Source organism: Mercenaria mercenaria, chromosome 11 (genome assembly GCF_021730395.1).
Source record: "Mercenaria mercenaria strain notata chromosome 11, MADL_Memer_1, whole genome shotgun sequence".
NCBI classification, from domain to species: Eukaryota; Metazoa; Mollusca; class Bivalvia; order Venerida; family Veneridae; genus Mercenaria; species Mercenaria mercenaria.
In genome coordinates this window covers 21,791,500-21,819,042 of record NC_069371.1, presented here as the reverse complement: position 1 = coordinate 21,819,042, position 27,543 = coordinate 21,791,500, and the positions used below count along the sequence as shown (strand labels likewise).

Sequence of the window (27,543 nt, the reverse complement as noted above, 5' to 3'; positions counted from 1 at the left end):
TTCAATTGATAATAATCCAACCATGTGTTTGTTTTAAGTATCAAATAGAAACTTACGTCATACTTAAGTGAAATTCTTAGAGTTGGAAATGTTATTTGACAGAAGATTTTGTATGTTTTACCTATGTTTGGCAATAGCGGCTATAATTAGCTTTATATACATTAGATCAACCAACGACTATACGGAAATAAAACCAGACAGAGAAATAACCTCTACAAGTAAGACAAAAATAAGCAGCAATCTGGAGTCGGAACTCGATAAAGCACACACTAATTTGGTTGATAAAGGAATAAACTTTAAGGTAAGATTACATGTACAGGACGTAGAAATTATGTAAGATGCAGTGAATAATGACAAAGTAAATATGCCTAGATTTAAAAATGAATAGTTTAATGATCTTTCCTTCTATTGTATTTTGTTACCATATTATTATTTAAAGATATACTATGCTAATTTGTCACCAAAATATTTTGCTTTTGATTAAAGAATAGTCTTCTTCAATATAATTGCTTTGGCTAAATGTATAAACTAATTTCAAATGAAGAGTTGTATACACAATAAAATGTCATGTCACTTTTTGAATTTCCGGTGAATAACAAAAAACCAAAGAATATTCAGTTCTTTCCAAAAACTGTTATATTATGATTCAACCAAATAGTTTCCATTGTCTACCAGAAAGGAACAATTCTTATATCTTAATATTGAGATTTGATACCTTTATAATAGACAGTAAACTAAAACAATAGACATTCATATGTGACGTCGGTGAGCTCAACAAAGCAATTTCAAGCACAAATATTAATGTGGAATGTAAAGTAAGTTACACACTACAATATCCGTCCAAGATACTTTCAAAAACAGTGCATTTGCAGAATAGATAGATTAAAGTAATTTTGACAGCTCGTGAAAACTAATGACAAATTTTGACAGGTATATGATGACTCATGACCTAATTAATTTTTTCTGTTATTTCTAACTTCCAGTTTGATTTTCATAAAATGGGTATTCTTTATTGTAGCTTGCAACTCGTACATTAAAACAATAAAAGAATATATTGTTACCTCACTGTCGTTTTGTCTATCCATCTCTCGTACGAATTCCTATTGTTTCAGTCATTTGTCAGTAATTAGAGCAACTCACAGTGTTGCAATCATACAAAACACGTCCCTTATTTTCACATAGATATTGAGGATTTATCTAATGAGCACATGTATTGGAAACACAATTTCAATACCGACTGTGTATTGTAATAATGCTAAACTATCTCAGCCGTGACATCTCCTTAAAGTACAGCAAGTTTTAGTGGTAGTAAACATTCTTTCTATTAAAGGTATATTAGATCCAAATTTCATATATAAAAACATGAACAATTACTAACTACAGCTTATGTAAACATAATATTAACAAGTTGATGTGTATAAACAGTACTGTACTATGCATTCGTTTTAAAATAGTATACACTGTTTACAAGTATAGATAAACACAATATAAATGTGTACTACCCCTGGCTGAAGAAGAAACAGTTATTCTTACATAAAAACTACTTTTTTTCACTGGATCCGCCCATGTATTAACGGGAGAAAAATCGTGTGCAAACAAGGCAATTCACGTGCTGTTAATACCCGATTTTTATTTTTGAAATGCTTTCCCAGGGACGTATATGTAATTCTGCGCAGATTGACATCTGGTGTCTGCGTCTTTTGTCTTTCATAAAAGCCTCTTCTTGAAGCATTAAAGATGCAATCTAAACCATAGAATGTTTTACTGTATCAGTAACTAACGCCAAATGCGCTGCCCCCAACATTGTTCCTACTCGTTTCTTCCCTTGTTTACTTCCCTTTTAGAACTCTGCGTCAATTCAGATTTTGTAGACAACCGTGAATGTTAAAGAATCGCGTGTTTACCTGTGCGATTCTTTGTTTTTAGTTATCATATGTATGATTTTGGTAAGTATCAGTCAGTATGTTTTTATCTAATTTCTCGAAGAATTTATATAAACAGCTTGGAAACTTGACACTACGTTCGCACTCATCTGTACTCCAACTGCGTGTCCGTACTCAATGTAACTCGAATGTAAATTTATTATTCTCGAAATTGTGATCGAGTCCACCAAATTGTGAAATGATATAAACAATTATTGGTAATTTTATGTTTGTAATAATGAGATAAAAATCGCTTAAAAACCTTCAGGATGTGCTTTTGATAGTGTTGTTTATTTCCGGGCCCTGGATACGGATATTTAAAACATGTTTACCGTTTCCAAGAACAACTGGAATGGTAAATAAAAACTGTACCGGAATCGTCAACTCATCACATATGAAAACAATAGATAAATCGTCGTGAAAATATATTCTTATGCAAGAATAGCGGTCTCGGTCACAAACAATCCCGCGGGCTTCTGCAGACGTTAATACACAAAAAAAACGTGTATAATCCCTACATTCAGTTGCAATAAAAGCAAATTTTAAAGACCGCCCGCTTAGCTCAGTAGGTAAGAGCGTTGGTCTACGGATCGCGGGATCGTGAGTTCGATCCTCGGGCGGGGCGTATGTTCTCCGTGACTATTTGATAAACGACATTGTGTCTGAAATCATTAGTCCTCCACCTCTGATTCATGTGGGGAAGTTGGCAGTTACTTGCGGAGAACAGGTTTGTACTGGTACAGAATCCAGGAACACTGGTTAGGTTAACTGCCCGCCGTTACATGACTGAAATACTGTTGAAAAACGGCGTTAAACCCAAAACAAACAAACAAACAAACAATTTAAAGAACCGCACCCCAACTTAGGTTTGAAAAATGCAATAAACTAGTGTTTGCATATGTGTTTAGAAACATCCGAAAGAAATAGAAATAATCCTCGAAGATCCATGTTCCTATTTTAGATTGAAAAAAAATAATATAGAGGATTTTTGTTTGTTTCAATGTAAGATCGAAATATATTTCATCGAGTAGACACTATAATTTAATATTTTCACGAGTGGCGCAGCCAAACAAATAAATTTTCCTTTTTATTTTATGTATTTTCAATGGTTTTAAACAAATTATACCCATTTACCGGCGCAGCGTCACGTGCATCGCATCATGACAACATAATTTCATGACGTAATGATATCTATGTAGAAAAACTGTCAAATAGTTCTGTGATGTTTACAGATTTCTTTAAGATTTTATTACGATGGAACGTATAAATTAATGATTCTGTAAGTATTTATATACATATTTTGCAAGGAATTTACGATTATATATAATTCATATTTATTCGCATTCAAGTGTAGTTCTGTACTAGTGAAAAATAAAATTGATATATTCAGTAAAAATATCAATTTTGTTTCACCGATAAATTTCAGTATTTCACTGAAAAGCATAAAATGAATATATTTATCCGTCTGAAATATTCAATAACCTTCCTAAACAATCAATAGTTATGCATTTTGCCATTTTGAAACAACGGCTGTGGATGTACATTATTTATATTATTGAACTGTTCTTTTACAATTGATTACAGTTTCAGTTTAAGTAAGCAAACTGTCTTGTAAGGTTTGTAACCGTATCGGCTTTGATTATCTTTTATATCTTAGGCAAATCAAATTTACCAATATTTTACAAATAAATAATATTTTTTATCTTGCCATGACAACCGAGTTGTATAAATCAAATGATAAAACCAAAAAAAAAAAAAAAAAAAAAAAAACCAAAAAAAAAAAAAAAAAAAAAAAAACAATACAAGTTTAGTTATTTTTCACTAATTCAAAAATAAATTATTTTAATCTGGTTCTAAATTTTTATATGTATGATGTTAAGTTAGTGATACCGGTACATATAATTTGTCGCATAGGTGACATAAAAAAGTACACGCCATGAACAACGACGCCATACTGCTTCCATGACGTTCATAACGTCACGTCTCCAAATGCCATCGTTGACTTAAATGTTAAAGATAATTTCTTTAAAGAATGTTCTTCATGAATATTTTATCATCTTAATTTTGATTTTATTTTGTCACTAATAGAACGCCCCATATAGAAGCTCATAGCAGCTTACTCACTCAATTAAAGAAAGGAAATATTCCGTTATAAAGAACAGGAATGATTAACACAATTTAACCTCCTTATCTTAAAGGATTAAAACATATGCGAAATGCCATACCACTGGCTTATTTCATTCCTTTAATGTATTATTGTAGGTGCATCTTAACTGGCTACGACAACTCTGTAGCTTATACGGCCCGCCTCGAAAATGTCAGTTATTGACCATTAGTAAGTTTTAATTAAAAACACTATGTCACAAGAAGTGATTTACTTCTGAAAAACAACAATGATTTTACAGAAAAAAAAATTCTTACACGATCTGATCTCACGATATATACATCTTTAATGAAATGAGGAATATAGTAAAGTATGTTGAAGATGTGTTTTGATTAGAAGAGTCTTGACTCCAGGCGGGGAACTCTGTGGCTTCTAGCTTTTAAAGCCCCAGTTTCGGATGGATTGGTTTGCTATTTGTCGACTGTCTTGCTTCGTCGCACTCTGAATGTGTTTCTTTGGTTTCTGCAGTTATCGAGAACTTAATATGTTTACAGTTCAATGGGTTTTGATTCACACTTTATCTTTACATGCGCATATTTTGTATTTTACAATGTGTTCCTGTGGTTGTTGTTACATGTAAAAAAGATATACCTAACAATACACTGTCATGTAGTTAGAAAAATGGTTGGAGTTGGTGCCAGTAAACTAGTTTAAATTCTCCAGTGGTGTTTTTGCAACTGACCGTTTCAAGGCGGCACCCTGCTGTGTTCCTACATCGTTATGTTAGTGCATTTTTGCTACTTGTATGTTATTACTATTGTCTAAGTTTGTGTAAAAATGTGCATGTGCTCAGCCACTCTAAACATGTATACAATTACACATACTCTTATTTCCAAGTGAAGTGATGTATGGGCGGGTGCATTATATTAATGTGTTTTTTTCCCTGTTAAACAATTATCCTATCTTTTAGTAAACGGAGGAAAACAGTAAAACGACAGCGTAGTGGTACAAGACATTTTATGCAATTTCTTGTTTCCGTTCATAATTTTATTAAGTTTATAAGTAGTTTGCTTTATACTCCTATAGTTAGGTCGATATTTAAGCAAGTCCTATTACTTATATTAATCTCTCTTAACAACTCATTACTTATGGAATCCATCGCCATGAGGGCATGAAAGAAGGGCAGCCAGTTGGGTACCCCAGCCAGTTTCTCTTTTAGTGTGTTGTGTGCCAAGTAAAGAGAACTGATGGTACCATTTACTGCATGTTTCGTATAATGTGGCCGGAAATAAAACCCATGACCTCCCGTACTCAAAGCGGACGTTCTGCCATTAGGCTACAAGTAGTTTAGCTTAAAGAGATGTTTTCAAATATAAGTTTAATTAACAATATTGCTGAAAGTAATAAACACTTGAATAAGATATCCGACATATAACGACAATGGAAGACATAATAAATACTGGGCCATTGTGAGTACGACAGAAGATCTAATACTGAACCGTTGTAGATAAGACAGGTTGAACATTTATGACTGGGCCATTGTGAAAATTAGCTAGAAGATCTAAAACTGACCATCGTGAATACGACAAGTCGAAGATCTAAGACCGGGATATTGTGAATTAGAATGATAGAAAAGATAAAATGAATGCTGAATCTTTATGAAAACGCAATTTAATGGCAAATTTATTACAAGAACTCTTTTAAATCAAACACACAGTAATGGAATAACGTTTTAAAAGGTTTCCTATGACATAATAGCACCGAGAAAATCACGCATATTAAGACGTACAAGACATATAAGGTATTAGTCTCAGGCATAATTGCAAAATAAAATACAAATATATAGTAAGTACAGAAAATACTCTTAATTAAAGTGCACAATTGAACAATACATGCATACGAAATTCCTATTTCTCCAACGAGCTACGCAATATACAAATAATCTTTGTTTTTTTCATTTTAGAAGAATCCCTATATCGGTAAAAATGCTCATATAGTACATAATGAATAAATCAACGTTACACAGTCATCATACCAGGTTTACTCTTTCTGTTTTTAGTAACTAAAACAATTCAAGGCAAACTGTAAGTTTATTAGATTACTAAATATTGCCAATTTAGTGTGTTGCGATATGTGGAGGAGAAGGTATTGAGATATATAGAGACCTATGCCATATTGTAGATTGAAGTGAGTTATTGAAATTCTACATGTATCTCTTTCCAGGAATGCGACTGGAAAAAGTTATGACGTCATAATTATGGCGACTTAAGAGAAAATAAGAAAGGTAGAAAATACATGACTACTGAATAATTACCATATAATTAGTGACAACGCCTTCCAAAACGATGTAACAATTGTAATATTGCTATATTCAGTGAATTTAATTAATGTTGTTGTTTTTTTCTAAAAGATGAAAGCACTTTTTTAAAAAAAGATAAAACTGATTATGATTACAAGGAAAATTTTTCAATAATTGTCACAAAATTAATAAATAAGGAAATGAAGTCAACAAATTCTTATTTCATGGTGCAGCAGGCTCTATATGTTTATATTTAGCACTCCTGTCGTCAAATATCACATTTATGTATATTTATATACCGATGGCGACACTGTACGTAAATATTCGAAACCCATCGAACAAAAATCAGCACCTAAATATTGTAGTCGAGAGAATGCTGTTTCTGATGCATAAACAGTTTGGAAACGTAAACTATGTTAAGATAATGTCGAAACTTCTATTAAAATCTATCAAAATCAAATAATCCAAAGAATACATACTTCTCCCCAAACCTGAGTTTGCTTTAAGACACCTGAAGAAGGAGCTGCAAGAGTTATTTTCTACGTATGTTTTGTACCAGCAGACTAGGTGGTCATTATTGTCATCATTGATTAACACCTACACTATATTTATGTTTTCTGTAAGGAACATTATAGCACTACATTCTTCCACTAAACAGGATTTTGTCACTAATTACCTCACTAAAGTTTGCTCTTAATTAATGTTTAGCAAGATTTGATTTTCCGATATGTATTTAATTCCTAAATGGCATAAAAATTACAGTAAGCTTGTTCCATTGCTAATTTAACATCTTATACCACTACTAATTCATTTAATTACAAAATGTCTAACGGTTATTGAACTCCATGTGAAAAGATATTGCGATAATGTATATGCAATTTCAAAATGTCTAACGGTCATTGAAGAAAATGTCTGACGGCTATTGAACCCCATGTGAAAAGATATTGCGAGAATGTATATGCAATTTCTGAAGGAAAAAAAAAGACTTTGAAGTCAGTAAAAATCTGGCGAAATCCTATAATAAATAAAAATATAAATGTTTCCTCAGTCAGCTAATAAGATTTCTTTAGTCTATATACTACGGTGACATGCACGACTCGTTTTTTTAAATTGCACTTCTCTTTTTATTTTCGTTCCCACGAGATACTAACTTGAGGGAATGAGATAGCTATGTCGTGGTAACCAGATACTAAGCCAAGGGAACGATATATAAAATGGGGAGTGCAATTTAAAAAAAAATGTATTGCGATCTCGTTCCCACGACGTAGTTAGTCGTTCCCAAGATATAGCTAACTCGTTAACACGACATAGCTATCTCGTTCCCACGAGTTAGCCAGTCAATCAAATTGTTTGTTATATTTTTATACCTGTGATCATCCTTCGAATCACTTCTCAGCATGAAATCTTCCAAGTCGTCTTCCATCATGGCGACTTTGTTACAAAGGGAAGTTAATTATCAGTTATAGCAAAAAATATAAATGCATGTTACGCAAAATTTGATTGGTTGACTAACTCGTGGGAACGAGATAGCTATGTCGTGGTAACGACTTACTATGTCGTGGGAACGAGATAGCAAGTCGTTCCCACGAGTAAGTAAGTCATTCCCTCGACATAGCTAGCAGGACTACCCTTTTTATTACACTATTCTTTTTTTATTACACACCTCTTTTTTTATTGCGCTACTCTTTTTATTTCAATGCAATACTTTTTTAAAAAATTGCACTTCTTCGGACGCTTCTACATCGCTCTGGAAAAATGTATCTCCATATTTAAGATTGATGAAATAAACAGATTTACTTGAGCGTTGAAAACTTTCACCATTTAGATTAAAATGGTAGCAATGCATTCAAATGAACTATCTAATGCTTTCGCAGGACTATCGTTATAATCAATGCGGGAATATTCTACTAAAATCTGACGACTGTTTCAAACAATGAAATGTACAATTTGAGATCAAGTTCACCTAACGACATTGCATTATGTACAAGACCTAACACAAACTATTATAATAATACGTTGCTTAATTGTTTACAAACGTTCGGAAAAACATGCATATAACTACTTGCAACGTCGATAGTCTAAAATGTTTTAAAGAAATGAACAAGACATATATTTATAGTAATTTACAGAATTAATGATTGTTCCTTTTTTTTATTAAAGTTAATGAATTTGTTGCACAATACGTTTCCTTTTTCTGTTTGTGATACGAATCTCATTCGTAAAATGTATATATGAGTCATCATCTTATTATATCGTGTGTAAATTGTGATGGTATATTTAATTTGGGTTATCTGTTTCAGTGAACATAGATATTTCATTTTCATTTTTTTTATGGTACATGTATTGTATTTTGTTGATTTTATTTTGTAATTTCCGAAAGTCACATTTGAAATAGATGTATATAATTGTTTGTATATTTCTAAATGTGTTACCTTCTTAAAATAAAGATACATTTATTATTATCATAACGTTCAGTCTTTGGTTAGGGAGAGGCCTAAGGGTTTATTTCATATAATGCATTTTCTTCTTTTTCTTATTTCTTAGAACAAAAATTGACAACTTGGTGAAGTGTGTGAAGAAATTCACTTCCTCTCTAATTAAATCATTCTTGTACTATATCACTTCTAATTAAAGGGAATTCCGATAGTTTTTTATGCGCATCTTTCTGCGCAGCCGACACTTTCTATGGAAAACCGAACTGAAGTCAAAATTTGTTGAAACATGTTACAGACAGTCTTAAATATGAGGAATCTTGAATGAAATAACATTTTTGATAAGTTTTATCAGTAATCAAATGTTGATACTGGTTTATGTTGTATTGACAAGTATCATGCCTGACAGGTATCTTGCTATTTTTTTGGTTGTGTTTTCACATCGCATTTTAGTACAAAGACAATGTTGTTCATATAATGTAAGATAATTGACTTAGCACTGATAAGACATTATCACCTTTCAGATTATTTAGTATTAAATTATAAAAAGAATTAAGAATTTTCAAAACTTTTTTTAACTTCTAGCAGACATACATGTAATCAGTTTGGCCAGTTTAGCGCCATTTTCCGTCCGAACAGGTATTGTATTCTAGCGGTCTTAACATAAAAATTAGCCTGGTGACCCATACATTTTTAGCCATTTTTATGCTCACAATACAATTATCTATACATAAGAAAAACAGGAAAAAAATTCTATGAAAGAGTTTTTTCAAAATTAAAAAAAAATATTCTTCACTATGGGCATTTTTCACTGAAAAAAGTTAAAAAGTTCACAAAAGTAAATATGAAACAATATTTTTTTTTCATTTGTACCCATTATTGTAAGGATAGAGTATTACAAATATGACTATGATATCAAATAAGTATATAATAAAATCTGTAAAAAGAAAAAAACTTATTGTGCTGTCTTGATGTATATTTTGGTTGGTATTTACAAAAAAGCAGAAAATTATGAAAATGTTGAAAAATCGCAAGCAGTTTCAGCAACAGTGGGTGTGTTGAAAATAATTTTTCACAAAAACAAGCCTGGTGACCTATTGTTTTTATTTGTTCATCGTTTCCAGCACAAATTTTCCTATCATATATGTGAATTTAAAAAATTTCTATGAAAGGAAAAAAACTATAGGAATTCTCTTTAAACGGGAAAGAAAACGGATACAAAAATAATTGCTTTGTCTTTTAACCTTTTTACTGACAATTTGGTGAAAGAAAGTGACACAACTCTCTCTCTCTCTCTCTCTCTCTCTCTCTCTCTCTCTCTCTCTGATATTCATGAAAAGGGAAAAATAGCCTATATCATATGTCTAGAATATGCCAAATATATGAGATCATAGGACTTGGTGCCAACCATCTAATGATTTACATAGATTAACATTAATGTACAACATCTATGCTAATACACAACGAAAAAACAACATCGTTTTTTCGGACGATTTTATTCGTTCAAAATCATTTTTCTAACAAACAGAAAGATTGTCTTTCATGGCATTTCAGACAAATTGTCCACATTCACAACTACATTGATACAGCGCAGTACATAAGGTCGCCTTCGGACACTTACTACAGCGGCCGGAACAACCACTCCGCGGATCAACTTATTGCAAGATTTTGAAGCTTTCGGATCCAATTTATAGTCAATATTCCTGTGTTTATCGCCATTCTCAAGCTGAGGGTGTAACTTGTTCAGCTGTCAGTGATTGGCCCATACATAACCTGCCTAAGTATTGATCACTTTGATTTGATCCGATGTAGAACGGATATGATCTGTCATTCTTCTGTGCAAACAGCTACATTCTGGTTGCATTGGCGGCAAATCTCTCACTAATGATTGACTTGTCACATGACATCATCCTTGAGAATTGTAGATGTCATTCAATGAAACGCTTCAATACTGTTTTAAAAGGGGTGCAGACATTATGAGCGGTCTTTTTAGTATTTCCTAAGAAGGAGATCACAACCAGTAAAAGCGTAAAATCCAGTCAGTGCTTTAAGCTTTCAGTTGCCAAGGCCAGTTGCTAAAATAGAAAAAATGGAAACTCCACAGGTCACTCAACATGAAAAAATGAAAATGTTGCAGGCTCGGTTTGACTGAGCCTGTTCATGGACGGTAGTGGAAATGCATGCTACCTTCCACGCCCTCTAGTCCCGGGTTGAGCAGAACACATGCTACAAGTACAAAAACAATTTTAAGACATCCGCAGTGTACATAGTGGTGCACATGGACCCTTCAAAGATACAATTGTGTATAATTCCATGAAAAGCGGCGTATGGTCCCAAATTAAAATAATGGGTTTGCCCTAAACGAGAAAACAATGGGGAGAACTAAAGAAACTGAAATTTAGAAATGGGAGGTTATGGAGCCTGAATGTCACAGAGACTGCCAACTGACAAAATTAAAAAGCAGGCACCCTATCCAAACGGAGATTATACAATACCTAAAGCCACGAAAGCGGGAGGATTGGAACCACCCAGGCCGAAATGTTATAGAGTAGCAATAACACGACATAACAGTCGTGTTGAATGATCTGAAAAGACAGTCATGTTGAACGATCTGAAAAGATCGAAATAGAACAGCCCCGACTGAATGTACAGGGAGACATTTTACGGCACAAGCAACACTAATTCATGTATTGAAATGCATCTGTACTTTTTAACCACACCCAAATGAATCTGTACTTCATACCTACCGCTATCCACAATATATGTACAGAAATCTTGTTGCAAAAGACTGACCAAAAACAACCACATCAGTGTACACAATCTTTTTCATCATTGTGAACAAAATCAGCCGAGTACTAGCTTCTTACGATGGTTTGGTAATACGAAGCTCGGATTACAATCAGGCATATTGTGCAACACTTACTATTTGTAGACACTATATTTCACAATTCAGGATCAATTCTATCTGCTTTCTTAAACAGAAAATGAAACAAATTGGTTTTGTTTTTATCAATTCATACGAAAGATTGCCAGTTTCAATACACGTTTTCTAACATTTACCTGTCGACCTCTAGTTGCGAGAATTCTTAGAGTTGATGCTTTACATAAGTTTAATATACCTATGTTGAGTACTCAAAGAATAATCTTGCCGGACGCATTTAACTCTGCTTTAGTGATGGTTTGTCCAGTTGATTTGACATTAGGCCGATTCTCGAATTCATATAATTACGCACGTCTAATCATGACTACTGACCGTGCAGAGTTCCGCCTTAGGTTTTTTTCTGTTTCTGTCCGTAGGACAAAACACGAAACATCCACGTATACTCCAATATCATAAATGAAAACCTATTGAAAAAAAATCTTCGATAAATGACTTTTTGAAACGTCATTAAATCTTATCAATCAAAGTATGCAGAAAAATACGCTATTATTATCAAGATTGACATTTTTACTACAGCCTGTGTAGTCAGGCGCTTGGGAATATTTTGTCATTTCGCCATTCTTCTTCTAAAAAAGGTGTCGATGTAATCAATAAGTCCAACTATTTTTATAAAACTGTGTGTAATCTTATTTCTGCTTACCACATATCCCATTATTCATGTAGATAGTTTTCTCTAAAAATGTTACATATCCAGTTATTATCTTTCTTTTTTGTTTTTGTTTTTTTATCCACCCTTACCTATTGTTTTTTAAATCTACCCTTACCTATTATCTTTTGGATTTAACGTCGCACCAACACATGATAGGTCATATGGCGACTTTCCAGCTTTAATGGTGCAGGAAGACCCCAGGTTCCCCTCCGTGCATTATTTCATAACGAGCCAACTAAATGGCTTCCTTACATGAAGAATTCAACGCCCCGAGTGAGGCTCGAACCCACATCGATGAGGGGCAAGTGATTTGAAGTCAGCGACTTTAACCACTCGGCCACGGAGGCCCCTGGCAAGTGGCAAAATTGGGTACAATCCAGATAATTATGTTAACAGGACAAAACTGCCTCTCCACACATTAACATAAATAAGTGCTTATTGTGAAAGTTTTCTTGACAGCCAGTTAATATTCGTACCCAGATTGGCGATTAACGGTTAGACATTTTCGTCTCCTATACGGAATGAATAAGTGTATATCCGCCTCGTACCCGACCACCACCCCAAAATGGTTTGCGTAACTTAGATATGATTGATAACATTCAGAAAGAATGATTAATTTGCATATTTAGTATGCCCCTTTATGTATTTTCATTCATTCCGTAATGATAGGGAACGATTACGGGATATTGCCAGTCATAACTGACTAAGTTACAAAAATCAAGATACCTAGTTAACGTAAGTGAATATGTGGATGGCAGTAATGGGCACCAACAGGCAGTTTTGTCCAGTTAAGATACTTATGTGGATAACACGCAGTTTCGTCACTTGCCAGATAATAACCGAATAAGTGACATTTTTACGAACAATTTCGAAATAAATAAGTGGATATGTGGTTGGCAGAAATATGCCACCATACTACAGCGAATATCAGCAACCAATAGAATTGACTTAACTCAACTCCATAACCTCAGAACCCCTTCCTAAATTCCAGTTTGTTAAGTTCTGCCCATTGTTTTATCGTTTAGGGCAAACCCTTTACTTTATCTGGGGACCAAACGCCGCTCTTTGCCTCAACATGTGTATCATTGAATGTTCCATGTTCACCGCCGTTTGAATACATCTGCGGATGTCTCTAAATTGCTTTTTGTACTTTTAGCATGTGTAAATGTTGAGTTCTGCTCAACCCGGGGCTAGAGGCGTGGACGGTAGCATGCATTTCCACTACCTTTCATGAACAGGCTCAATCAAACCGAGCATGCAACATTTTCGTTTTTGTCGTGTTGAGCGACCTGTGAAGTTTCCACTTTTCGCTATTTTACTCTTCTTTGAATAATAAAACTGACAATTTAATACAGCTAAAGAACTCTCAGCAGATACAGCAAACAGAGAAAATTTTACCTGGTGATTCTTTCTTTTTTTATGCGTTAATGAAATCCCATGTAATTCCATGGCTATAAGCTACTAGCGTGTCAAATATACAAGACGGTTAATGTACCAATCGCTTAGTATTAGTAAAACGTTCAGAATAATATCGAATGTTCTTTGTGGAGATGTGGCGTTAAACCCTGGGCCCACGAAATTCCCGTGTTGTAAATGTCGTAAACCAGTGGCTAAGAACCATCAAGCTGTACTGTGTGAAGTATGCAATTTATGGTGGCAACATCACTCCTGCTGATTATATCCAACTTGAAAAAAAGCGACGAACCATGGATATGTCAATCTTGCTCACCTTTCCAATTTACAAATTCTTTTTTTCTTTTTTTTTTGATGTATCTAGTGACAACACAGTCATTGATGAACAGTTGTCTCAGAATACTTCCTTTTCCCAATTTGAAGAAATCTATTCAGTGAGAAACAAACATCCAAATAAATTTATAACAGCACATTCTAATATAAACAGTTTAAGAAATAAATTTTGTGACATTCATGAACTGCTATCTGACAAACTGGTTGATTTATTTTGCATCCCTGAAACAAATTTAGACTGTACTTTTCTCGATACCTGATTTCACATTGATGGTTATAAATTACAGCGTCAAGATCGTAACACGCATGGTGGGGGAATAGCTGCTTTCATCAAGTCTGAGATTCCAGCCCGCCGAAGAAAAAATCTTTTGCTACGAGGTAATTTTGAATAAAACAAAATAGATGATAAACTTTAAAGATAACATGTTCTTTGGCATCCTAGTGTCTAAAGTAGACAATATTTTATTATCTAAATTTGATAATTTTCTTTTGATTGTAGATTTAAGCTTTTACATAGTGTAAGAGCAAAACCTTTAGTAGATTTTATTGAACATTTTGATTTTAGCAACGTGATTACTTCTGCTTCATGTTTTATGAAAAACTGTTCTCCATCTTTACTATATGTTATTATCACTAACAACAAAAACCTTTGTATGAATACCATACATTTTGTAACTAGCATTAATGATTGCAACAATAGTGTTTGTGAAGTCATTAATAATTCTACTGCAAAAACGAGAAACAGAAAATTCAGTACAGAAGCTTTAGAAATTTTGATATTGAATCTTTCAACAATGACTTTTCAACTATTATTGTACCGGAACCATCATGTATACTGGAATCTAAAGATAACATAAATACTATATAAATAATGATTTTGAATCTAGAGTTACTGAAGTTATTGATAAGCATGGCCCCGCCAAACAGATGTACCGTAAATCAAATCAGTTACTATATATGAATAGAGAACTTAGAAAAGCTATGTAAGATAAAAATGTATTATAGGAAGTATTTAAAATGTAGAACTTCCAGAAACTGGAAAAGGTATAGGAAATGTAGGAACTTTGTCAATAAACTTTAAAAAATCTGTTAATACATATTTTCGAGAGAGATGTATAGGTGGTATCTAATATGCTGATTTTTGGAGCACAGTTAAACCATGTCGAAAAAATGCTTGTCTGAAAAGCCTAAAATAATATTGAAGAAAATGAAAAAAAAAAATGTTTCAGATAATTTGGAAGTTTCAGAAATTTTTAATGATTGTTTTAACAAATGTGGATGAAGATATTGGTAAGGATTATGTATTTGACCTGAAAAAACATCCAAGTCTAAACAAAATCAAAGAAAGAAAATTTAAACCAGATAGCTTTAATTTTGAGCATACCAGTCAAACCATAGTTGCCAAAATTATAGACAAATTTAACGATAAAAAAGCTACTGGAGCTGACAACATTTCTGTAAAATTGTTAAAATTTGGCAAACAAGCTCTTGTTGAACCTATCACAAACTTGGTATTTTTTTCTATTTCCACTAGCTCTTTCCCAGACAAATTAAAACAGGCACAGGTCACTCCTTTATTCAAGAACAATAATGCTCTACTCAAAACTATCTATGGACCAGTAAGTATATTACCTATCCCATCAAAGATTTTTGAAAAAAAAAATATTTGAACAGCTCACTGTTTATTTTGGACACATTTTTGATAATTTCCTCTGTGCTTTCAGAAAATGTTATGGACGCCAAACAACATTTCTAAGACTACTGGAGGATTGGAGGCAGGCTCTAGATAATAATGAATATATTGCAGCAATCGTAATGGATATTTCAAAAGCTTTTGACTGTTTGCCTCACGAAAGTTTATTATAAAAATTAGCTGAATATGGATTATCAGAGTCCGCCTTAAATCTTCTTCAGGCTTACCTTTCAGATCGTAAATAGCAAATTAAAGTTGGAAATATTGTTAGTTCTTGGGCAAGTATAAGCAAATGGGTACCACAAGGCTCCATCCATGGTCCCCTTCTATTTAATGTTTTTATAAATGATATTTTTTATCTTAAACATAACAGCACTCTATATAATTATGCCGATAACAATACTTTGTCATTCCATTCTCCAAATTTTAGTGAAGTTATTCAGGTCCTTCAATATGAAAGTCATATTCTTATTGACAGGTTTAGAGTGAACAAAATGCAAGCTAATCCAGACAAATTCCAAGCTATAGCAGTTGGCAAGAAATCCTTCCTAAAAACCCTGTTTTCCAAATTGACAATAGCAGCATAACCTGTGATGATAAAGGTAAGCTATAGATATTGACTATGCACTAAATTTTGAGAGGAACCTTGGTTACATTTGCAAGAAAGCCGGTAAACAATTAAACGTCCCTAAAAGAATAGGTAAAAATGTAAATAAGCCAAAATAGATCATTTTCCACACTTTTATTTTCTCAAATTTTAATTTTTGTCCAATGTCTTGGCATTTTTGCTCTGAAAATAGTACTACAAGTGGAAAAACTGCAAGAAAGGGCACTGAGATTTGTTTAGTTTAGTTTATACTAATTTGTTTTAGCTCGATTGTGATGAAAGCTTCAAGCTTATTGGAACCACTCTGGAGTCTGCTTCCTGAAAAAAAAAACAGTACTGGTGTCAGATGAGAAGTCATGGTCGTGACCCCAGTGGATTGAGCGGCCGACACCTTATCCACTAGACCACAGTAACGATGACTATTTGTCTTCCTATTCTGATTTATTTGCTTTCCTTACATATAAGAAGAATGCGTATAATGGCTATTGAAACGTTCAAAATTCTGTATGTCTTGCCCCAGTGGTTCTCTCTGATTTAGTTGTAAAAAGGAATTTTTCAATAAACTTTAGATATTCAAACATTTTACAGGTACCTAGAGTTAACACTACAACTTATGGTAAGCGCTCCTACAGATATGCTGCTCCTGTGTTGTGGAATTCTCTGCCATATGATTATAGATCCTGTAGTAACTTTAGTTAGTTTACAAACCTTATTCAGTCATGGAATTGCACACAGGCATAGCATAAAAGTTAAGTGCATGTTTGGCAGCTTAAGTTTGCTTTTTCTTTCTCCCATTTAGCTTTATCACTGTATAAAGTTTGTTATCTTCAATACTTTTTGAGTCATCTACGGGACAAGAAGTGTGACGGACAGATAGACGGACGTTCCCACATATGGGTATTTATCTTGCTACTCTTTTTCTCTCTATTGTTCTTTTAGCCACGTAAAAGAAAAGTAGCCACATAAAAGCTTACGGAATGAATGATAGCAAGGAAAAAATACAGTTACCTTTTGTTCCTATAGCAACCTACATATTCAAATGTAAGCTCGGACAGACGGACGTACGGACAAGGTGGCGACTATATGCTCCCCCCACACAAACACTTCGGGGAACATAAAAATGACCACAGCATAGACATAATGCATTGTAACACTTTCAAATTTTCTACATTTGTAGCAGATATATTGTTTATAACATAATTTGATCCGCGCGCAGTCTGGTCAGGATCCATGCTGTTCGATAACGGTTTCTCTAATTGCAAAAATAGGCTTTGAAAGCGAACAGCATGGATCCTGACCAGACTGCGCGGATGCGCAGGCTGGTCTGGATCCATGCTGGTTGCAAATGCAATATGTTGGTTTTCTCATGGTGCGGCTCATTTAAAGACGTCTTTGTTGACAAGTTATAAGTCATGACACCAATCTACGTATTTTATGAACGACCCTCGTATATATAGTAAATAGAAGAAAAATCACCAAAAACAAATGTTAAAGGCGCTCGCTACAGTTTTTCTGGACGGGTCGATATATACCCCAACGCCGTGCCAATTTGGTTGTATTTCTAATCGATGTATCTCATTGCAGAGTTGGAGCGGTCTTCTGCGCATGCCCGGAAGTGATTATCTAATGTCGCGTACTGCAAAAATTCTCAAATTATTGTATGTTCGCATGCATTTAATGTATAATATGTATAATATACTGACTAAAGGTTAGGGTAAGTAACACCATGGTTACAAAATATATACATTTAAAGTACTTTTACTTCAAATTGCTTCAATCCGACATATACTGGAGTCTGTAATTTATACCGGCGCTCCAATTCTGCACTGACTCACAGCTGTTTCTAATTCCGTACTGTACCCATACCGTACCCATACCGTACATCCGTATTCGTAAACTATAGGTTTTGTTCGGAACTTCGGAGAAAGGCGGAAACTTTCATCGTTCTATGACATCAAAATGCTTCAGAAACACCTTAAAATCCGCTTATTAAGAAATCTGCCGTTTGATAACTTGTTATATCTCTAAGTCATTTGCTCAAACACTGAAAGTGTATTTCGTACCAACCTGCGTTGTATAAATGCCCGCCACACCCCACCTCGTTGTAATTTGATTTAAGCGAAATCTAATATGGTGATCTATCAATTTTTTCTTTCTGTTTTAGATTAGGTAGACATACCCAAAGGTATGTGCAGAGTTTGATTAAATTCTATTATGTGAAACTCGATAAAATAGCAGAAGTACCAACTTAAAATTGACAGAAATATGCAAAAATAGCCCTTGGGTCTACTGAACAGGTATTTTTCTTTACAAAATAATTTTGTTTTGATTTCGCTCAGCATGTTTCAAATAGATATATTGTTTTCCGTTATAAAAATGCTAAGATATCAAATTTATGCTGATTTTTGTACTTTACTGAAATATATTTTAGGATTATAGAAATTTTGAAAAATGTTAAAAACAGCACCATATTTAGGGGCAAATTAAATTGAAACAAAGCTGGTGACCTAGTATTTTTATTTCATTTTTCAATACATCATAACATGATCTTTTAATACAAAACATTTCATCAAAATCTATTATTGAGAAAAAAATTACGAAACTGTAGCGAACGTCCTTAACAAAAAGACAAACTATTTTGAATGATTGTAATAACTGTTATTTATTATTATTTTATATTATTATTTATTTCTTTGTGTATTCTACATCAGAAATAGAATTCCAACATGCCTGAAAAAGCTTTCAGATTGGTGACAGATGTATTGAACGAATTAAATTGATAATAATCCAACCAGGTGTTTGTTTTAAATATTATATTTGATTTAATCATATTTTATTGCTAATATAAATCTAGAGCATGCAATACATTGTACATATAACACATTAAAATAAACACACATCTGCTGAAACTGATTTAAATAAAAAGCAAATGGGTTAGACCACAAGTTTTTCCAACATTGAAATAAGTAATGTAACAAAATGATCAGACTTGCGTTCAAGATAAATACATAAGTAAATGTTTTATATGCAATATTTTATATTTACTTTTGGAAAAAGAAACAAGAAGAAAAAAACAACAAAGATAAGCTATGAAATGAAATATCAAATTTAATTTAAAAAAGAAGGAAATTTATGTTTTGTTCGCTCTACACGCCCCCGATGCAATACTGTTGATATGTAATATAAATATATTTGTTTGTTATCCCCTTAACACTTGTAAACGACTTAAAATATTAGTCATTGCTAAATTGTTTCGTTTGCTTTATATAATTATGTACTTGACGAAAACTTATAGCGTTGACTTCATCTGTTAAATAATCCCAGCCAAAAAGTTTTTTTTTTGGAACTTAGGGGGTGATACTGCCGCGTGTTACAATTGTCGACGTTGAAACGCAAAATTTGGACATTTAAAGAAATAATGTTCTGCATCTTCCGTAATATATCCGCATTCACAGACTGAGTTATCTCGTAAATGGTTTGTGAATACGTCTGCATTAAGATTGCTGCATTTATTTCTTATTCGTGCCACAGGCAATCGGCGTGTGACTTTGACTCCTTATGAATGATGGACCCCACCCTGTTCTCTACAACCCAGATCCCCAACATAATAACAGAAAAACACATTTCCAAAGAAAAAAAAATGCTATATATAAAAAAAATTAAAGGTATGGTACTTTACGGTCAAACATTAAGGAAGAAATGGAATGGCCTCAGTAACGATCTCACTGCGTACACAATTTTCGGTCGATTTTTGAAAATCTGGTCTTCATCAACGCATAAAGCATAAATCTTACGGTAAACATGCACTTTGGTCTCAAGGCTGCATCATTTTGATGCAGCGAGACGCTATTCTTTGACAAAATCATCTCGGACACGATGTGACCTAACCCGTATATTTCTCGGGCCAATAGACAAGTCAATGGCAGCCACCTATTCCCTTCGTTATTTCCAAGCACAATCGTGGCCAGCCTTTAGAAACATAAATAATTAATCGCTTACCTATAATTGCTTCGTCCAGTTTCCGTCAATAACGATGCATCCAGCGTTGGGAAATTTCTCTCAAAACATCAGCTGCCATGTTTATACGGCGACCCGGAACTGGTTTTTACTACGGAGCTTTTTTGTGATTGGTCGATTCTGCAGGTGTGTTCTCCACGTGAGCTGGTATAAACATGGCAGCTGATGTTTTGTGAGAAATACAGCGTTGGGAAATTGACTGGATGCATCGTTACTGACGGAAACTGGACGAAGCAATTATAGGTAAGCGGCTAATTATTTATGTTTCTAAAGGCTGGCCACGATTGTGCTTGGAAATAACGAAGGGAATAGGTGGCTGCCATTGACTTGTCTATTGGCCCGAGAAATATACGGGTTAGGTCACATCGTGTACGAGATGATTTTGTCAAAGAATAGCGTCTCGCTGCATCAAAATGATGCAGCCTTGAAACCAAAGTGCATGTTTACCGTTAAGATTTATGCTTTATGCGTTGATTAAGACCAGATTTTCAAAAATCGACCGAAAATTGTGTACGCAGTGAGATCGTTACTGAGGCCATTCCATTTTTTCCTTAATGTTTGGCCGTAAAGTACCATACCTTTATTTTTTTATATATAGCATTTTTTTTTTTTTTTTTTTTTTGTAAATGTGTTTTTCTGTTATTATGTTGGGGATCTGGGTTGTAGAGAACAGGGTGGGGGTCCATCATTCATAAGGAGTCAAAGTCACACGCCGATTGCCTGTGATTCGTGCGTGATGAATCTGTGGGAATCTCTCACCAGAAATGAAAAAGAAGGTACTAAATGTGGTTTGAATTTTTCTTTTAACTTGTACTTGAAGACTGATAAAGAATCGGAGTTGCGTATCTGCCAATCAAGGTTATTCCAAAGATTGACAGATGAAGGTATAACATAATTTGAAAAAATGTGTAGCCGACGTGACACAGTAGCGTAATCTGCATTGTTTCTTAATGAGTAAGTGTTAGTTTCAAATACAGTATCTGGAAATTGTTCTATCAAATAATTTGGTAACTCTCCACGGCTATATTTATATACCAATATAATTTATGCATGTGTCTTCTATCTGATAATGAAACCCAGCCTTTTTCATGAAGTAATCTTTCTATAGATACGGATCAAGTTAGACCTGTTTCAATTCGAGCTGCGTCGTGTTGAACTTTATCTAATAAACCTTTTTCGTAAATTGTACAACTGTCCCAGACTATCGATGCATATTCAATAGTAGGTCTTAAGTAAGAAATATATATTTGATTCCATGTTTTTCGCTTAAGTTTGAATTTCAGCATTCTCATTGTTCCTAGAACTTTGGCTGCCGATGCAGTTATATTGGAAATATGATCATGCCATGACCCATCATTGCTAAAAGAAACCCCTAAATTTTTATGGCTATCAACAAAGGATAAAAGTGTGTCTTGAAAATAATGTGTCGGTAAACTGTGATTTTGTTTGGCTAGTGAAAGGTACATATCTTCAGTTTTTGCTGGATTAAACTTTTAAAATTAGCCATTGTTTTGCCCAACGTAATATAGTATTCAAATCTGTATTTATCGTTAACTCGATGTATTTAATGTCATTGGAGGTAACTGCTAAAGAGCTATCGTCGGCAAACAATCGTGTTATACTAGAAAGAGAATCAGCAATATCATTAATGTATATTAAGAAAAGCAGAGGCCCGAACACTGAGCCCTGGGGCATGCTGGCATTAATAACTCTTTCATCAGGAAATTCTGATCCCACGAAAATATTTTGCTTCCTACTGTCTAGATAACTATAAATCCAATTTATGATATTGCCAGTCACTCCATATTGTTTCAGTTTGTAAATAATGCCCTTATGCCAAACACGATCAAAAGCTTTTCTTATATCGCAAAAAAACAATACACGTGGCTTTTCTGTCATCAAAAGCTTTACAAATTTGATAATAAATATCAATTAGCTGATAAACTGTAGAATGACCCGGGATAAATCCTGACTGATTTTTAATATATATTTATTTTCATGACAATAGTTACATAAGTATTTGAACATAATGCGTTCCATTACCTTGCCAAGACAGCTAATGAGTGACACAGGTCTGTAAGTAGAACTAGTAGCTTTATCTCCCTTTTTAAATAATGGAATAACATTTGCAGTTTTCCAACTTTCAGGATACATATTTAACTCTAAGGATCCGTTAATTAAAACTGTGAACGGTTTGCAAATAGTTAAACGCGTTTCCTTTAACATACGATGACTTATTTCATCAGGCCCACTTGCTTTGTTAACAATAATATTGGAGAGAATATCAACTACATCTTGTTCAGTAACTTTTATATCATTTAGTATTTTATTTGTTTTACTTGTCAATGGTGGTAATGTAGCTTTGAGTCGTCAAAAGTAGAAATAAATACAAAAAAAACAACAAAAAAAAACATTTAATGTGTCAGCTTTATCCTTATCTAATGCAAGAGAATCGTTCTGTTTACTATATAGGCATTTGCAATTTGAAGAATTTTCTTTTACTAATAATTTAACCAATTTCCAGTATTCTCGCGGATTCGAAGAGTTCACGTCACTTTGTTTAAGATTATTAAAGAATACTTCTTTGCATGTTTAATCATGTTATTAACCTTGTTTCTGAGAGTTTTATATCCGTTCCAGTCATTAAGTATTCCTATGATGGTAGCTTTCCGTTTTTGTCTGTCGCGCTTTTTTGAAACTTTCTTTATTTCTGAATTGTACCAAGGCCTATCTCGCGGTCGAATTGTTGCGATAGTGGTTGGTATACATGATTTTGCCAAATGTAAAAAAGTATGCGTGAATTTCGTAGTTGACCAGTCCAAAAAAGACCAGTCAGTTTTATTAATTTTGTCATACAATAATTCAAAATTTGCTTTTTTTTTATAATTCCATATACGTCGTTTGAAGGTAGAGTTAGTCTAATAACTAAATTTAATATATACAAATGTTCCAAAATGATTACTTATTGTCTTATCAGCATTATATATACCTGAATGTAAACACTGTAAGTAAGGAAGACGAAATTCCGATGTTACGTTCGTGAACGGGGACTTATTCTTGTAGCTTCACTTATTACTTTTCTTATATTATTTAACAACAAAATATCTTTAAGTTTGTGGTTGTTTGGATTCAACTGGTCTTTGTTAATGTCTCCTACCAAGATTATATTATTACATATCTCTACCGTCCTATCAAAACAGATACTGATGCGATCCCAAATTTCAACAGTTGAATGTGGAGGTCGGTAAAGATTACATATTAAATAAGTCTTTGTTTCGTCTTTTATTTTAAGCCAAATTGATTCCGGTAAAAGATTCTCTAGATCATATAACCTTTCTGAGTGAATCCTTGACGAAACATAAATCATCAGACCACCAGAATTTGCGGTATTGTCTTTCCTATACATTTTGTTAAAACCGTCAATACGCAGGGACTTATCTTGAATATCAGTATTTCTTGCATGCTGGACAGGATTTTCCCGTGCTTTTCCGGTGCTAGAAAAACTCACATGCTATAATTTATGAATGAATGCGTAAATTTATACACTACTATAACAAAATAGCGCCTCAGAGTAAAACCTTCGTTTTTCTTTATATCTTGTACAAATTGAAGAATAAGGCATGCATGAAAAGAATCAATCACTGGCAACGGGTAAAGATGGGAATATCCGGCACTCGGGTAACTGTTTAGGCGGTAACTTGGCAGGTTCTTTATCCGCAACCAGTGAAAAATTCTTATAATAATTTACTTTGTAAAACAGAGTATATCGTAATCAAGAACATTATCCTTGATTAATTTAAGTGATTAAGCGAGCAACTTTACAAATCCCGTCAAATACTAGTTGTATAAAACATGACTGAAATTTATATTTCATGTATAGTCGCTGATTTCTTATATGAAAAAATCAAATGGCCGCTCTGTATGAAACTATGTCATCATCCATTGGGGTAGGTAATGTCTGATATTAGCACACAGACCGACCAGTGAACACATATCAAAAGAATAAGAGAAATGGAAAAGTGAACAAGTGAGCTACAGTAAAGGCGTGGGGGAAGCGAAAAGTACATAATTGCTAAAATTCCCTTGTACAATAGGTTGAATATTTTAGTAGACACAGTAGATTTTGATTTTATTCAAATACTGGAATCGATATATATTTAAAATTAAGCGCTAATGTTTGTTCACTGAAAACAATTAATACAAGTCTTAGAAGCAAAGTCGCACATCGATAGTATTTTTAAAGCACAATTTTAAATGAGTTGGTAGCTAATCAATTAAAGACATTTATTTTATTACATTCTATATCTTATTAAAATAACTTTTCTATATCTTAGTACAAAAACTTCACGAATGAAAATGTTTAAACTATGAAATAATTATAAATGAGGAAAAGGCGATTTACAAATAATTAATTCAATCATTACGAAAAACCATCTTCGAAGATCATGCAGGTCGAGACATCACACACTCATAGATATAGATCTATACAGACAATCAGACAGACAGACAGACAGACAGGCAGACAATGTTATATATAGAGAGAAATGCGTATGAATAAATAAATAAATACACATCAGCAAAAAAGCAACAAATACACAAGTACAACAAGTATACAAATATCAGTCGAAATAACAGCTATACATCTGGTTATTTAATACTTACATATATACAAACACGTGTACAGACAGACGGACAAAAGGCTAATCAGACACTATCACTTCTCATTAACACAGATAGCAGTACACGGAAAGATGAATAAATCCATCAAGCTTTGTATTTCGATGTTACAGTGTTGTCTCTCCTTTAATGGGTAAGCAAGAAATGTAAGTGTTTCGTTCTTGCATCACTGTCTGTTATTAATTAAATTGCAACTCATCAAAATAACTTTGTACAAAAAAATAAGGCATTCATGGAAAAAGGAATATAGGACTGAGTCGTATGCAAACGGAAATGAAATGTGTGTTATTTCCACTGGATTATAAATTCGTTTAGAAAATGAGATTACTTTTGTACACAGGTATGCAATTTACCATTAAATCAGTAGAGTAAGAAAAGGATGGATTATATCTTGAATATCATAAATCTATAAATATAGCAATGTCAATATCTAGTTAACTCGCTATATTAGAACGTACTTCATACTTAAGTGAAATGTTTGGAGTTAGAAATGTTATTTTACAGAGGATACTGCCGTTTTTACCTGTGTTTGGCAATAACGGCTATAATTGGTCTTATAAACATTAGATTAACCAATGACAGAAAAATAATGACAACGATTAGCAGCAATTTGGAGTCGGAACCCGATAAAACACACACTAGTTTGGTTGATAAAGGACTAAACTTTAAGGTAAGATTACGCGTACTGCACGCAGAATATGTAAGATGAAATGAATAATGACAAAGTAACTATGCCCATAATGAAAAATAAATGATAATTTGTATTTCGTTACCATAATATTATTTAAGGATATTCCGTCTTCAAGTTGGCGACCATGACAGTTCTGCAGAATGTGGATGTGAAAAGAAAAGAGACCAACTATTTCTAAACTTGGTACAGAGAGTATAAAATGATATACCATTGAAAAGCCACCTTACTAGCATTGCAAGAAGCAATAATACAGTAAAAAGTGAGAATTATAAAAATAATGGCCTAAAAACAATTGCCTATAATGTAGCAAACTTTTGAAGACGAGATAAATTTCTTGTTCACCATTTAAACAAACGTCATTCATGGGAAAGTCAGGATATAGTCTGCACTAGCCAAGCTGAGCAATATTTTTCTGTAAGAAACACAAACAAATTGAAAATAAAATCTCAAAAACACTACACTGTCATGTGATAGATAAATGCAGACATCCATCTTGTGTGTAAATAAAAGTAGTCCCAGCCATGTGGAGAATAGTAATCTTTGTATGGTGTACAACATAGCCAAATCAGTAGACAGTGACCAAATAGATAATGATTGCTTTTTTGCTAAAAGATTTATCTATAAACTTTAGTTTAAATCTCAGTCTTGGCCTTGTGCACAAATAATCAGCGAAGGGAATCTTGTGAAAAAGTTAAAACAAAAACACATAGTTAAAATTGCAGGCTTGACTTATTGACACTGTTCATGGGCAGCACTGAAAAATGCAACAACGCATGCCCTCTACTAGACTTGCTTTACCACCTTACCTCACCTGATATGATGATACAGATGAGATCAAAAGCACCTTCCTGCTAACATATGAAGCTTCAATGGATAACAAAATGCAAAGGAAAGATGATACTTGAGTAAACGTGTAAAGGACATGTTTACATCACATGCATTTTGCATTCAGTCTCTTTGAAAGGAAAAAAACATCTGAAAACAAGGCATCCCCTCCTGTCACTGCACAAGTGTTCACATGATCCTTAAATGGATCCGTCTGTAGGCGAGACATATATAATATGCACATGTCTTCACAAATATACTTGGTTAACTTTTGCAACAATTCGGAATTATCTTTGACTGCTTCTACCTTTGCAAAGAACTGTGTTTACTGTAACGTTTTCTTTCATGTACAGCTGAATAGTAAAGACATTGCAGCATAAATCCCTATCATTTAGGAAGGAAAAGTACAGCTTTTCTGTTAAAAATTGCAAAGCACCTTATACCTTATAAATCACTAAATTTCAAGAAACCCGGAAGGATAAAAATTTGGGGGGCCCTAAAAAATCAAATGCCTGGGTCTTCACCACATATAACTTTCGGTAACTGTATGTGGATGCCCTTTTTGGGCCCCTTATTGGGGAAGGGACTGGCCTTTAAAATTTCAATGTACTTTTATCAATTTTCAAGGGTTTTTATTTTCTTAAAAAACCCAAATTTTTAAATTTTTCTTTCCTTTTGGGAAAGGGGAAGTTAAAATTTTAAAATTTTTGGTTATTTAAATGCAAGGAAAAGAAAAATTTTGGGAAAATTTTTAAAAAAAATACTATTTCCCGTAATCAGTCTTTTGAATTAGAGGTTGAAATCTTTTTGGGGGACAAAAAAATCTTTAATTAGCCCAACTTGAATTTTCTTTTGGGGAAAAACGAAATTTTAAATAAAAATGACGGGTGCGTTTTTTAATTCAGTTTAAAAATTTTTTTACGTTTTAAATGTTTTTATT

General features: G+C 33.4%; 1 protein-coding gene across 1 annotated transcript in view; it reads left to right on the top strand.

Annotated features, from left to right (window-relative positions):
* The window catches only part of LOC128547057 (uncharacterized), a 68,307-nt gene continuing 40,764 nt past the window's right edge, over positions 1–27,543 (top strand). Inside the window, exon 1 of the mRNA XM_053518718.1 lies at positions 1–301. Within this exon, the coding sequence (XP_053374693.1) occupies positions 89–301 (213 nt within the window). The 5' untranslated portion in view covers positions 1–88. The remainder of the gene's footprint in view (positions 302–27,543) is intronic.